We start from the raw sequence: 14,579 nt of genomic DNA on the forward strand, positions 1-14,579 counted from the left end.
ACCCAGAGGTTAAAAACTTAGATAAAGAACAGAGAAAACCTTTATAACTTCAGGTTAGGCAAAGATGTTTTAGATAGCACAGAAAGCACCCTGTGTGTGGAAGCGAAGCCCAAACCTTCCTTCTCTGCTGGATTGTGGGTCAACTCTTTGACATCCAGCCTATAATTCATCCAGATTCCAGGGAGGTAAGAACTTTAGATGTGAAGCCCTTGTCACTCAGACATGCTGCCCCTCCCTGCACATGGCACTTACCTCCACCGTACATCTGGCACAGGTAGGGGAAGCGCCATACATTGCCCAGGCCCACAGCATAGGAGACACAGACAAGTAAGAACTGCAGGGGGTTACCCCACTTTGGCCGCCCCTTCTCCACAACCCCAGACTGGGCATACTCTGATGACCCCAGTCTTCCTGGGAGCTGACCAGGGCATTCAGGGCTTCCCCAGGGCTGCAGCTCCTCATCCACATGTGCTGAAGGTGATTCCATCTTCTGAGGCAACTGCTGTGCTCTCTTCTGGATCCCAGGCCCCTGTGTTTTCTGCTGTTCTGTCTCCAGGACTCTGGAATCCACTTACTGCCCTATTTGGCCCTGGCGTGGATCTTCTCTGCTTGGCTGGTGTCCCCTTCTCTGCCTCAACCTCAGAGGTGGCCAGTTCACACCCTCCCACTGACCTTTGGCTACATTCTTTTCTCTGTTTCATGTCCCTCAAACTCCTCGGACTGCTATTAAGGGCGTCTGCAGAGAATTTCACAAAGATAGGATTGTATCTGCTGGAGGCTGATGGTGAACAGGAAAGTGTTTAGCTACAAACTGCATGATCTGTGTGTCTGTCAATTTCTATAGAACAAACACTCCCACTATGGGGCATTCGAGCATCCAATACAATTTGTTAAGTGATACAGGACACCATTATGTTGGGTTCCCACCTTGCATATACAATGACACAGGCAGCCTTAAGAGTATAACCACCAGTAAAAGAAAGCGAGTAATTAGAAACGGTAGTTTTGAGTATTGTGTCTGATTTATAATCCACGCATCCCTCAGACCTCAGTAACAACTGTAGGTAGCAATCACCTCACCAAAAGGGATGAAGCCCAGATTCCCGGCACGGGTGATTCAGTCCCATTTAACCCCACCTGAGTGTCCCCAGGAAGCCGCTTTGGCTAACGGATGACTGCTAAGGGAATCTCACTGTGCCTACCAGAAAGAGGATACGAAAGACTATCAAACCGTGTCACCAGAATTCTGGAGGAAAAAGAGAAAGGGAGGACAGCTTTAGCCAGGGCTCTATAGTTTTCCCTACCAAATAAGAAGGTTATACAATTTTCAATCATTTGCTCATCCTGGTGAGTCCACTGTTAATTAATCATTGAAGTTTTTAGTTTCCTGTATGAGAAAGTCCAAACTCCTTAGCTCTGTTTACAAGGTCTTGAGGGTTTTGTTGTTGGTGGTGTTGCAGTTCTTAAAAAAAAAAAAAAAAAAAAAAGATTTGCTTTTATTGATGGCTGTGAATCACCATTTGAGTGCCGGAAACTGGACCCAGGTTCTCTGCAAGAATAGCCAAAGCTTTTTAACTGCTGAGCCATTCTCCAGCCCCAACTTTTAAGATGGGGTTTAACTAAGTTGCTTGTTTAGGTTGGGTTTTCAGTCTTTCTGCTTCAGTCTTTCAAATAGGTGGGTTATAGGTGCACCTCACTCACCTGGCTCACGTTGACTTCTAATTACAATTATTATATTATTTAATATTTGTTTTGTGCCCTAAGATATGGTCTGTTTGGGGGTAAGCTCAATGTGCTGATGAGAATATATATTCTACAGATGTTATATGAATAACTTTTTAAAATGATAATTGATCTTTTATCGTTATACAGTGATCTTCTTTTCTCTTTGTTTTACAGGATTTTGTTGTTTGTATTTTGAAACAGATTTCCATTATGTAGCCTAGACCTGGAATTCATAGAGCTATCTATCATCTATTTGTCTAAGCCTCCCCAGTAGTGGGAATTCAGGCACAATTTTTACTGTTTTTGGTGTGAAGTCTGATACTATCTTTTCATTTTCTAACTTAGTCTGGTCACATAACAAGAAGAAGTCTTGTATAGACAGAAACCTGTAATTGCAGTCAGGAAATGAGAAAAAGCCCAACCACAGACACTCGCTTGGAGTTTTATCTACAGTGACAACTGGTAAAAACCAATGTTTCTTCATCTTATGTCCCATATCTGAGTCAAAGTTTTCTGGAATAAAGAGAAAGTGTCATGGTTAATGTCGAGTGTACAAAGATCCAGCCAATTGGTGAGAAAGAGGACAGATTCCATAATCACCACTGTTGTGCCTAGAAACAGAAAAGATTCATCTGAGATATGACTTAGTACCAGTCCAAGAGAATTATTGAGAAACATCTTGCTCTGTGTGTTGCAGGGGGCCCCTTGTTCGTCCCAGCCACCCAGAAACAAAATAACCACACAGAAACTGTATTAATTAAATCACTGCTTGGCCCATTAGCTCTAACTTCTTATTGGCTAACTCTCTTTTTGGGCGTGGTGTGGGGGGGAGGGGGGAGAAAGGGTTTATTGGGCTTACCTATCCTGCATAGTACATTGAGGGAAACCAAGGCAAGAATCCAAACTGGGCAGGAACCTGGAGGCAGGAGCAGATGCAGAGGCCATGGAGGGGTGCTGCTTACTAGCTTGCTCAGTCTGCTTTTTTAAATTGATTTTTATTAAGCTCTACAGTTTTCTCTGCTCCCCTCCATGCCTCTCCCCGCTTCAACTTTTCCCCAAGGTCCCCATGCTTCCAATTTACTCAGGAGAGCTTGTCTTTTTCTACTTCCCATGTATATTAGACCTATGTAAGTCTCTCTTAATGTCCTCATTGTTGTTTAAGTTCTTTGGAGTTGTGATTTCTAGGATGGTTTTCTTTGCTTTATGTTTAAAAACCACTTATGAGTGAGTATTTATATGATATTTGTCTGTGTCTGGGTTACCTCACTCAAAATGATGTTTTCTAGCTCCATCCATTTTCCTGCAAATTCAAGATGTCATATTTTTTTCTCCTGTGTAGTACTCCATTGTTTAAATGTACCATATTTTCTTTATCCATTCTTAAGTGGAGGGGCATTTAGGTTGTTTCCAGGTTCTGGCTATGACAAACAATGCTGCTATGAACATAGTTGAGCACATGTCCTTGAGACATGATTGAGCATCCTTTGGATATATACCCAAAGTGGTATTGCTGGGTCTTGAGGAAGGTTGTTTCCTAATTTTCTGAGAAATTGCCACACTGACATCCAAAGGGGCTGTACCAGCTTGCATTCTTATTGGCTAACTCTTACATATCAATTTAACCCATTTCTATTAATCTATGTATCACCACAAGGTCGTGGCCTACCAGCAAAGTTTCAGCACGTCTATCTCCAGCGGCAGCAGCTCCATGACGCTCTCCGACTCTGCCTTCTTCCTCCCAGCATTCAGTCCAGTCCTCCCTGCCTACCTAAGTTCTGCCCTATCAACAGGCCAAGGCAGTTTTTTTTTATTCATTAATGGTAATCACAGCACACAGAGGGGACTTCCACATCACCTACAGGATATCTACAGAAAGCAAAGTAAAGTTATGTCACCATGGGGAAACTGTATATAAACTGTAGAGAGCTCCCTGGCTCACCTGTTCAGCTTAGGATCTTCTGACTCTACAGTGGTGTGAAAGCAAAATGAATTCTGTTTTAGTTTGGGTTCCAACATTTTGTGGGCAAGCAGTCTGAAGCAGGATGCTCATGCCCTCTGGGACGGTCATTTGACAGTAAACTGTTGCTTTCAGTGTGATGGTCAGGAGGGTAGGTGTAACAAATGCATTTTCAATGTAGGGTGCTCTTCAGTTTACAGTGAGGTCAGCAGGATGTAACCACAATGTGGGTGGAGGAGTGTCGGAACACAGTCCAAGATGGAGTCGTGTAAGAATTTTGAGTGCTGGCACTGGAGAGATGGTTTGGTGGTTAAAAGCACTGATTGCTCTTCCAGAGGACCTGGGTTCAATTGTCAGCACCCACATGGCAGCTCACAGCTGTCCGTAATTCCAGTTCCAGGGGATCTGACACCCATGGCAAACACATAAAATAAAAATAAATAAAAAAGAAATATTCTTTTTTTTTAAAAAAAAATAAAAAAGAAAAAAGAATTCTGAGTGCTTGGGAGGAAACCCCAAGAAAACAAGAGTCTTGTGACCTCAGTTTCTTCAACACCCGGGGTTGTTCTTGGATTATGCTTCCGTGCACCTCCCAGGTGTATTGAATAGGAGCACGCTTATCAGATTATTCATCCCACTGGCTACTGTTATTTGTTTATAGGCCTCTATAGAAAAACATGTTTTTGCCGCATGCAACTTGTCCTCGTGTTTATACACAGCTTGAACTCCTGCGAGATTTACTCATGTGACCTTTCTTAACCCTTAAAGTATGAATTGTCTGATGTTTCAAATGAAGTTGGCTACTGCATTAGACTTTAGTCCACCTCATCTTTAGGCTCCATTCTTCCAGGTCCTACTGTCTTTACAGTGGTAAACAGAGGAGCATCTGCATTTTATGACAGCATTACTTCACCTGTCTGATTTCCAGAAACAAAACTGTTCCACAGATATGACTTCCCCTATAACCAGAAATGCTCAGTAATTACAAGTTGTTCTGAACATAAGCGTTGGGACCATTTGGAGTCCTGGCCTCCAGCTGCTCTTCCTTGCTAGAGATCTTTACTTTCCTTCAGAATTGAGTTACTAAAGGCTGTGTCAAAGTTGTTTACCAGCTCTGCTTCACGAGCACATGTTGCCTTGGCCTTGAGGATCAGAGGATAAGGTTTTCACCTATTGGCCCACTTGACTGTTGGGTATATAAGCCTCCGTAGTGCTATTGAATAAAGGGCTTCTTACCAGTGACTAGAGGTTCATGTCTCTGTGTCTCTGTATGTTTCAACCTCCAGCCCCTTGCTCGAAGCTCACACACTGTATGGTAGCGCATAGAGCACAGACAGGTGTTGTGCAATGCACATAAGTATTTCCAAACACATCATATACTTTCCTCCCTTCTTAAACAGGCTTTGCCCTGGCTCTCAGATTTGATTGCACTTTGGATTCTCCTGAGAGCCTGGGTCTCACTCCCAAGATTTTCTGATGCCTCTTGGATCTAGCAGCATGGACACTGGAAATTTTCAATGCTCCCAGGTGTTTGGAATGGCAGATATGTTGGACATTCTGAAAAAAGTAATAGAATAATGACATAGGTCAATCTTACTCTTTTCACCTTTGAGGGTACATGATATTGAGACCTTGACTGTGACTGACCCTAGGGAGGCGTGACAAGTGCTAAAGAGAGTGACTATGCCTGAGGGTTGAGAGGAGGGGACAGATACTTAAGAATTCGGGGATAGACCCTGCTGTATTGTGGGATGCACCCACTCTTCAGGCCTAAAAACCATCTGATGAGAAAGCAGAAGTAAACATTTAAATAAATAAATACTGCTGCTTACATTTTAAGGGCAGTGATCGTTTAGAAACCAGGTATAAAGAAAAGATGGGAATGTTGATAAGATGCAGATAAGATAGTGCAAGCTTTTTTTTGTAAGTTATAGTCCAATATTAAAAGATTCACTGTTGGAAAGACATCTTCATCTACATATATATGTATATGTATATATATATATATGTATACATATAATTTTAATTAATGTGGATATATTTTGTGTATGTCTGGACATGTTCAGGTTGGTGAAAACAAAGACAGAAAAGGATGTTGGGTTCCCTGGATGGAACAGGAATTATATGAGGCTGTAGGCTTCTCAACATGAATCCTGAGAGCCAAACTTTAGTCTTCTGCAAACGGAGCAAGAAAATTAGCTAGAAAATTTTCTCTTTAGGCCCCTCCACAAGACCTTTCTATTGCCTACTTTTGCCATTGAGAAAAAGAATGAGAAATAAGAGCCATCTCCGGTTGATGTTTCAAGTGATGTCTAAGTATCTTCAAAGGTGCCTGCACAGATAGACCCAAGGAAATCCTTCAACTCGATGAGCCCAGGAGAGCAAAGATCGTTGCTACAAGAACTCTCAGTCTAGATAACCTTGATTTATTTTATTATGATTTAAAAAAAGAAGAAAAGACAAATTCACATGATGGTTGAATAACAGCCATAAATATGGAGTGTTTTCAGCTACACGCTGCTCTGTGTGATTTATATACATTTTAGAAAACATTATTATGTAGAGGTGAATGAAGGTGATTGTGAGTGACGCTGGTAGAAAAGTTACAATTACTTGTATCCCTATGGATGTGTATCTGACACTGAAGGCATGGTCAGATTCCTTACAGTCTAGAGCTGTAGAGAGGTTAGTTCTGGCCTACTGTGATGAACCTTACTTAGATTCTAGAAAGGTGACCTCCTTTGGAACCCCAGAAAAACTCTCTCTTAGTGGCCACTAAATCCTGGTAGTATTCGGAGAGTAATCAGGGAACACAGAAATTACATACTTGCTGTGACTTAAAAAAAAAAAGAATTCATTAGAATTAATTAATTAATTAATTATTAATGTCACCATAGTTACTTCAAACCTCAGACACTGATCGGGAAGCCGTTGTCCTCTAGCATTTTCTTTTCTTTTAAGGAAAAAAAAAACCCAAAAACTGAAGTGCTTGTTTGGCTCCTACGAGTTATAGTCAAGTTTCTCATGACAGTTTACCTTAAATTCTAGGACTTTCTAGAATCAAGGAAACAATGGTCTTCAGTACTGGCCTTAGCCCCTGATGACAAGGAGGCTACAAGATATGACCTTCAGATGGCAAAGGATGGAGGGCCCCTCCTAAGGGATGTGGACTGCCCTCCCCTAGGCAGTCTTCTCTCTCTAAGCTCCCCAGTCCTCTTTACAGAAGCAGGAGGCCCCAGAGCACCACTCCAGCCAAGGAGTTCCCACCAGCAGGCAGTCACTGTGAAACAGAGAGTGGCTGACTTCAGTCTCTGGGCGGTCCATTCTTAGGCCACTGGGGCCGAGCCTCCCTTCTTGCGGTGATTTCTGATGAAAGTCCCCAAGGCCACCAGGGGGATGCACATGGTAGATGAAGCCACCAGCAAACCGATGACAGCGAGTGCGTATGGGGGGTAGTCCTTGGTCACCAGCTGCCCCTGGGAGAAGAGACTGAGCATCAGGGGAAGGCCCCCTCCTGTTGCGTCCAAAGAAGGGCTCACCCAACTCTTCTATGAAGGGGGAGATGTTGAGCAGAGAAGAGGACTGTGTTGCTCTGCTACCCTGCAATTCACAGCAAGCCCTCAGAGAAACTGTGCCCATTTTCTCTATCTTTCATAACGAAAGATAATTCTGACTTTTTCAAATGTATATGTGGGAAGCTCTCCAAGAAGAATGCCATGGAAACACTCTTTCTAGTGTCTTAGTCTGAGGCCCTACATGTAATGTAACCTTTAGCACAGATTAGAACTTCCTGTGGTCATGGAAATGCTCCGTATAAATATGTCTAGAGTGGCATGCCAGAGGAACTAGTATTTCTAGGGGATGATCCCCTGGGATGCTGTGGGCGACTCTCACTCTCTCCATGAATCATGGCTAACCACTCACAGCCCCGTTCTGCTGTACTACCTGAGCATCTGTGAAACATCTCGATGAAGTTCCTGTGACCTTCCCACACCACAGCAATGGTTCCCTGTGTTCTGAAGTGACCGTGGGTTCTTCCCTATTCCCCAGCCCTGCAGGAATGTCAGGTACCTGAGTGGCATCCCAGGCTTGGTACTGTAGTGTTCCTGTGATGATATAGTCACTCAGGTAGAAGATAAAGAGGCCAATGATGAGTAGTGGACTCACAAATGCCCACATGGCCTTCCAGTACCAGTTGAGGGAGCGGCCGGTCATGGTCTGAAGGTCACTTTCAAATCTGATTGGACCACAAGGAGAGAACACAGGTTTATTCATGCTCTGGAGGGAGGGGGTCCAGTTTGCATGCCCTTGTCCCTTAGGAAGATGTTATTAATGATATGTGAACATGTCCCCGGACCCATCTGGACCTTTCCTTGGTGAGGTGTTGAGGTGAAGGGAAAAGGGCTGAGGTTCCCTGAGGGAGGATGACCATTAAAGAATGTTCATGGGGCATCTCCCTGGTGTGAGCTTTCAGAGGTCCCCAGGTGTGGACCAGAGGCTACTTCCCAAAGAAGAGAGCAGGGTACATCGGGGAGGGAAATGCCAGTTTTCTCAGTCCACAGGGCTAGGGTGGCTGACAATTCTCATATCTAAAATGGGTATGCCCACTGAGGAAAGATGATTTTCGTACGAGCGTGGCCCTGCAGTGTCTCTGCCCCATGAAGAAAGCAGGGTCTGCGGTCTCCTTACCTCTTCAGCCCATATATGTAGCACACAGCTATGGTCTCTACCAGCACAATGAGCAGCAGGGACAGGGTGGCTGCATAGTCATTGAATATGTCAAACCAGTAGTTCCCGGACTCCATGGTGAACACCATACCAATGGCACAGTTGATGAGGCACACCAGACCTGGAACGCAAGATCACTGCTCATCTCTCTGAGTCTCCCTGCCTCCCATCCCATGTTGTATACCAGCAGGAGCCACAGGTCCCTAGATACAACACTTTGGAGGGTAGGTTCATCCACATGAGCTATAGGAGCTGCTCTGCAGGGGATTTCACAGCAGGAAAAAAAAAAGGTCAGAGTGTTGTTCTTTGGGTGACGTCATGGTTGAGCGTCTGGAGATGCTGAAGAGTTCAACAACTTAGTCCCAGAGACTATGGGAAGTGGACCAAGGGTATGGGGGCCCTGATAAGAATTGGCTTGGTAAGAAACTATAGTTTACTTTGGTATCACATGCCAGGCTCTGGTTATGTATTAGACCAGATTAAGCCTCCAAGGTAGTAGCCAGGAATCCCTTTTATACCAGGATGTCAAGGCTTGGTGATGCCAAGTAACTGCCTAAATAGCACAACATGGCAGAGTCAATATTTGAGCTCTGACCTTTAGCTACCAATCTCTCCAAATTTTCTTCCAACTCCCTAGGGCTTTCCATGATGTGTTTGAGTTTATAGTAGTCCTGCCGTTTCCACTGCCACACCGTAAAATGTCAACCACCACTGAATGCCCCGAGAGGCTCACCTCAGGAGGAAGGATTAAGTACTGGTTTAGGAACTGTATGCACATGTAATGTGGACTGCAGAGACCCAATTTTAGAAAAGATGCCAAGTGCTTGGCGACTCGGAGGAAAGGGGAAGAGAGCACTTTCCAGTTGATGGCCGGAATGCATGATCAGATGTGGCACTTTTTCATCTATCCTGGACACAGAACCATCAGAGGCAGAGGTGGCTGGATACAGGGTTCTCATGATCCTGGCTGAGTGGGGTGTTGGTAAAGTTAAAAGTGGGTATCCTTAATGGGAAAGGCTGATTCCTTCACCAACAACCCAAAGGTTCAAACAATGTACAAAGTGGTGTGTACTCTTACAATGATGTATCAGATAGGATCAGGGGCTGACAACTGGTGCTAACAGTTGTACAGATCACTGACAGGTTTTAAGTGTCAACAGCAGGCCCAGATTGTCCTTTCCAATGACTTTCAGGAACAGAGATAAAAACTAGTAGCATTAGAAGTCAGGGCAGGGTGATCTGATTGGGTGTTTATTGCCTGGAGCATTGTGGAAGGAGCTCCTTCTGCTGTGGGAACAGTTCATGCACATTAAAACAAAATCAGATATGGGTTTTCAAAGCCTGCAGGCCTTCGAGTGCAGGTGGGAGAGTTGTGCTCTCCTCCCCTTCCTCAGAGCCTCTAACACTTGGTATCTTTTCTGAAATTGGGTCTCTGCAGTTCACATAACACATGCACACACTCCTAGATCAGCCTACCCAAAAGAGGCTGTAGTGAGTTCTTAGTCCAGCTCCCAGAACTGAGTATTATACTGTAGCTGGAGCACAGCTAGACTCCAACAGCCCTTCTGGAGTTGCCTTAGAAGCACATGGCTCCTGAGGAAACCCCTCCACTGATTGTCTTTCATTTCCCCACCCGCCCATGCCTTGCCTCTACTGCCTGGTGTCCTGACCTGAAATGGCCTCCTTGGGCAGGTAGCTGGAGATGACCTTGCTGTCAGTCAGAGGGGTGAGGATGGCCGCTGTGTTTCCAAGCATGCTTCCCATACCCAGCATCAGCAGCATGAAGAAGTAGAGCACTGACCACAGCTGGGACACTTCCATGTTTTTAATAGCCTCAGTGTAGACGATGAAGGCCAGGCCTGTGCCCTGGACAGCCTGAGAGTAATTAAAAACCCCAGTTACACACCTGAGTCAAAGGGGACAAGAGGTGGAAAGTCATAGTTTGATGGTGAAATATCCTTCACAGGCTCATGTGTTTGAACAGAATGTCATCCCCCACTGTTGAACTTTTGGAGGTGTGTATAACTTTAGGAGTTGGACTCTCACTGGATAAAGTATGTCATTGGGTACATGTCTTGAGATTTTCAATAGTTAAGAGTCACAGTATCATGATCCTATTGTCATTAACTCTACAACCCTTCTCCATCATGATAGATGGTAATCTCTCACTCTGGGAAGCAAAATAAGCATCCCTCCCCAACCCCGTTAGTTTCTTCTTGTAAGGTATTTGGTTACAGCAACAAAAATTTAGTATTGACTATGTAAGTAAGCTCAATGTAGTTCCAGGCAGGCTCCAAAGCTACAGAAAAACCCTGTCTCAAAAAACAAAACAAAAAAACAAAAAACAAAACAAAAAATAAGTAAGCTCGATGGCATAAACACAGTGGGAACAGGCAGCATTAGGAACAGATAAGGATTTGATGGCACTTGTGGAAAATTTAAAAGGAATATTAAATATTACAAAACAATGGTTTCACTATTGCCAGGAGCCATCTATTCTAAACAATGTCAGTGCTAAAATACTCCCTACTAGAATAGTCTGATCTCACTTTCCTACGCATGGCTACCACTGAAACTACCACATCATAAACACTGGAATAAATAACTTTGAAAAAATAGTGTTTTCGATAATAATCATAATTATTGGCTTAAAAGGTCACTATAATGTTAATATTAGATTAGATATGGTTGAAGAGAGAATTAGTAGGAAGGGAGGTCTATCTCAGGGTAAATTCTGTTCAATCGAATATAGTTTGACCTAAAGATACACTTAAACTGGGCTGATGGTGTCTATGTACATAGTGAACCTTAACCTAACTTGATGTGTAACAAACTTTGATCTTTATAACAAGATGTCAAGATTCAGATGACTGCTGAATCTCAGACAACCACATCAACCCATCTTCTGCAAACCAGACAGCCAACTGCTTAAAAAAAAAGGCAAATATAAATTTTACCCAACTGAACAGTCTGTATACTTCATTTCCATTTGTAATTTTATGTACATTGGTGTTTTGCCTGCATGTATGTCTGCATGTGTGTGTCAGATCCTCTGGAACTGGAGTTACAGAAAGCTGTGAACTGCTATGTGGGTGCTAGGAGTTGAACCCGGTCCTCTGGAGGAGCAGCCAGTGCTCTGAACCACTGAGCCATCTCTTCAGTCTCCTCATTTCCATTTTCTATGTATCATTTTATTTTCTTTTGATGTATGTATGTATGTATGTATGTTTGTATGTATGTATAACCTGTACATATGAGGGTAGAACATTCTGAACTTCATTTTACCCAGTATGCTTTCCAACTACAGAATCAAGCCAATTTAGATCTATAAAAGTGACTTGCTATTAGATTCTGTCTTTCTTACTTTTCTATTGTTGTGACAAAATGCCATGACCAAGGAAACATAAAAGCAGGTGTTTAATTTGGGGAACATGGTTGCAAAGGGTGGGAGTCCATGACCCTTGAGAGGGGAGAGGATGACAGGCAGCAGGCAAGCAGACATGGTGTTGGAGTATGAGAGCTTAATCCCTTTCTGCAAGTAGGAAGCAGAGGGAACTAATTGGCAATGACCTGGGCTTTTGAAACCTTAAGCCCACTGCCAGTGACATATCTCCTCCAATGAAGCCATACCTCTCAATCCTTCCCTAACAGTTCCACCAACTGGGGACTAACTATTCAAACACATGATCTTATGGAGGCATTCTCATTCAAACTACTACATTCTATTGCTTGACTGTCAAAAGCTTGTGGTCATATCATAACGTGAAATGACTTTAGTCCGACTCTAAAAGTCCCCATCCTCTTTCATAGTCCCAAATCAAAAGTCTCTTCTTAGACTCAAGGCAACTAATTATAACCCCTTGTAAAATCAAAAGCAAATTATATACTTTTGATATAAAATGGCACAGAATATACATTAACATTCCAAAAGGGAGTAATGGGAATATAGCGAGACAATACTGGACCAAGGCAAGACAGATACCCAGCAGGGTAACTCCAAATCCTGTGGTCTGTATTTGCTACCAATGGGCTTAGCTGGCTCTTCCCTTCCAGGATTGCTGACTGCATCACCTGCCTTTCTCTCTTGGTTTGGCTCCACTCTTCTGGAAACACTGTTTCCACTGAACCTGTATTTGACAGGTGTCTCCTGTGATTCTGGCATCTCCAACACCTTGGGGTCTCCAACACAATCCAGGCTTCATTTTCATAACTTCATGTATGGCTTGGCTTCTCTGGGATTCCATGCAGGGATTCCCCTGTCACACACCTGGCCTCAGAGGCTTTTCTTAACTGCAGAGGAAGATTCCACAACTCCTTTACTCCTGTATCCTTCAGGACTCTAAAGCCAGAACTACCTGGCCAATGCTGCCAAGTTCAGCCATTTGAGTTGGAGCCTATTACCCTCTTGAATTATATTTCACAACATTTTCCTGGTTTCAGGTTTTTAAAAGTAGCAGAAAATTCCTTAGACATTTCCTTTCTACAAATTGCAGGATTAGCTGGGTGGGGTCTTGCCCTGAGGGCAGCACTACCTTTATTACATTTCAGTCAGGTCTCTCCTTATCTCTTTCAGTATGGATGCTAAATTTCTTGGTGCTTTTTTCTCCTCAAACCGTACATTTTGCATTTCTTTTTGCCCCACTTATTATTTTTTATTGTAGCCCCATATAAAATGATCAATAATAACTATGCAACAGGGTTAACATCAGGTTGTTTTGAAATCCCCTCTGCCAATAAAATTAGTTCAAATGTTTCAATTTAGCTTCAGGCAGAGTTTTAGAATAAGGGCAGAAAGCATCCAGAGTCTTTGCCAAAGTACCGCAAGAATGGTTTGTAACTCTGTCAGTAATATTGTTCCCTTCTGAAACTTCTTGAGCTGAGCATCTATAATCCACATGGATCTCAGCACTACTTCCCTCCAAGATCCTATTAGGATGCTTCATTCATCCCTGCTTATATTATTCAACAGCTTTCCTAATCCAATGTCCCATAGTCTTCCATATTCTTTTAAAAACAGCAGCATGGTCAGGCCTGCCACAGCAATAGCTCATTCCTTAGGACCAACTTTTGTCTTACTTACTTTTCTGTTGTCATGACAGAACTCTATGACCAAGGCAACTTATAAAAAAAGAAAGTGTTTAATTTTGGGCTCATGATTGCAGAGGGTTAGAGTCCATGACCACCATGGGGGGAGCATAGCAGGCAGGCAGGCAGGCAGCAGGCAGCAGGCAGGCAGGCAGCAGGCAGGCAGGCAGGCAGCAGGCAGGCAGGCAGGCAGCAGGCAGGCAGCAGGCAGGCAGGCAGGCAGGCAGGCAGCAGGCAGGCAGCAGGCAGGCAGCAGGCAGGCAGGCAGGCAGCAGGCAGGCAGCAGGCAGGCAGGCAGGCAGGCAGGCAGGCAGCAGGCAGGCAGGCAGGCAGGCAGGCAGGCATGATGCTGGAGCAGCAGCTAAGACCTTACATGCTTATCCTCAAGAAGGAAGCAGAGAGAGCTAACTGGGAATGGTCTGAGCTTTTGAAACATCAAAGCCCACCATCAGTGACATACTTCCTCCAAAAAAGTCACACCTCTTAATCCTTCCCAAACAGTTCTACCAACTGGGGACCAAGTGTTCAAACATATGAACTTATGGGGAAAAATCTCCCTAAATCAGCACAGATTCCCTTTTAACAACATAGATGGGAGTTGAAAGGAAACTAGCCAACCAGTCAGTCATACAAATAAAACCATGATATGGAGATTGTAATATATAAACATTATATAAAAATTATGAGAAGTGTGGAGTAGGAAGAAAAAGATTAACATAGATCTAAATGAAGACGTTCAAGGAGAAAAGACAGAGACCAAGGCAACTTTTAACAAATAATATATGTGAACTTGTCAAAAGGATGTATAAATCCAGCAGGTTTAATATTATTTAGGCTCAGCCTAGATTAGATAATAAAAACACATCCATACTAAATTCACTAAAGATGCCAAAAGCAAAGGGACATATTTAGTGAATTCAGAAAAGAACTATTCATTACACAAATAAAAGAAGGGTGGACAAGACAGTTCAATCAGTAAAGGAACCTGAAGTGCAGGCTTTAACTTACGTTCAATCTCTGGAACCCATGTAAAGGCAGAAGGAGAGAACTGACTCCACAAAGTCGCATTCTGACCTCCAAACAT

The 14,579-nt window shown here is 43.5% G+C and overlaps 2 protein-coding genes across 2 annotated transcripts in view; both read right to left on the minus strand.

The window, feature by feature from the left end:
* The window catches only part of Slc6a20 (solute carrier family 6 member 20), a 30,335-nt gene extending 30,055 nt beyond the window's left edge, over nucleotides 1-280 (minus strand). The window contains exon 1 of the mRNA XM_057767949.1: nucleotides 253-280. Within this exon, the coding sequence (XP_057623932.1) occupies nucleotides 253-265 (13 nt within the window). The 5' untranslated portion in view covers nucleotides 266-280. The remainder of the gene's footprint in view (nucleotides 1-252) is intronic.
* Nucleotides 281-6,086: 5,806 nt separating this feature from the next.
* The window catches only part of LOC130872888 (sodium- and chloride-dependent transporter XTRP3A), a 38,975-nt gene continuing 30,482 nt past the window's right edge, over nucleotides 6,087-14,579 (minus strand). The window contains exons 8-11 of the mRNA XM_057767243.1: nucleotides 10,081-10,285; nucleotides 8,372-8,531; nucleotides 7,754-7,919; nucleotides 6,087-7,158 (exon numbers count right to left, since the gene is read on the minus strand). Coding sequence (XP_057623226.1) covers nucleotides 7,009-7,158; nucleotides 7,754-7,919; nucleotides 8,372-8,531; nucleotides 10,081-10,285 — 681 coding nt within the window. The 3' untranslated portion in view covers nucleotides 6,087-7,008. The remainder of the gene's footprint in view (nucleotides 7,159-7,753; nucleotides 7,920-8,371; nucleotides 8,532-10,080; nucleotides 10,286-14,579) is intronic.

Source organism: Chionomys nivalis, chromosome 4 (genome assembly GCF_950005125.1).
Source record: "Chionomys nivalis chromosome 4, mChiNiv1.1, whole genome shotgun sequence".
Lineage (NCBI taxonomy): Eukaryota > Metazoa > Chordata > Mammalia > Rodentia > Cricetidae > Chionomys > Chionomys nivalis.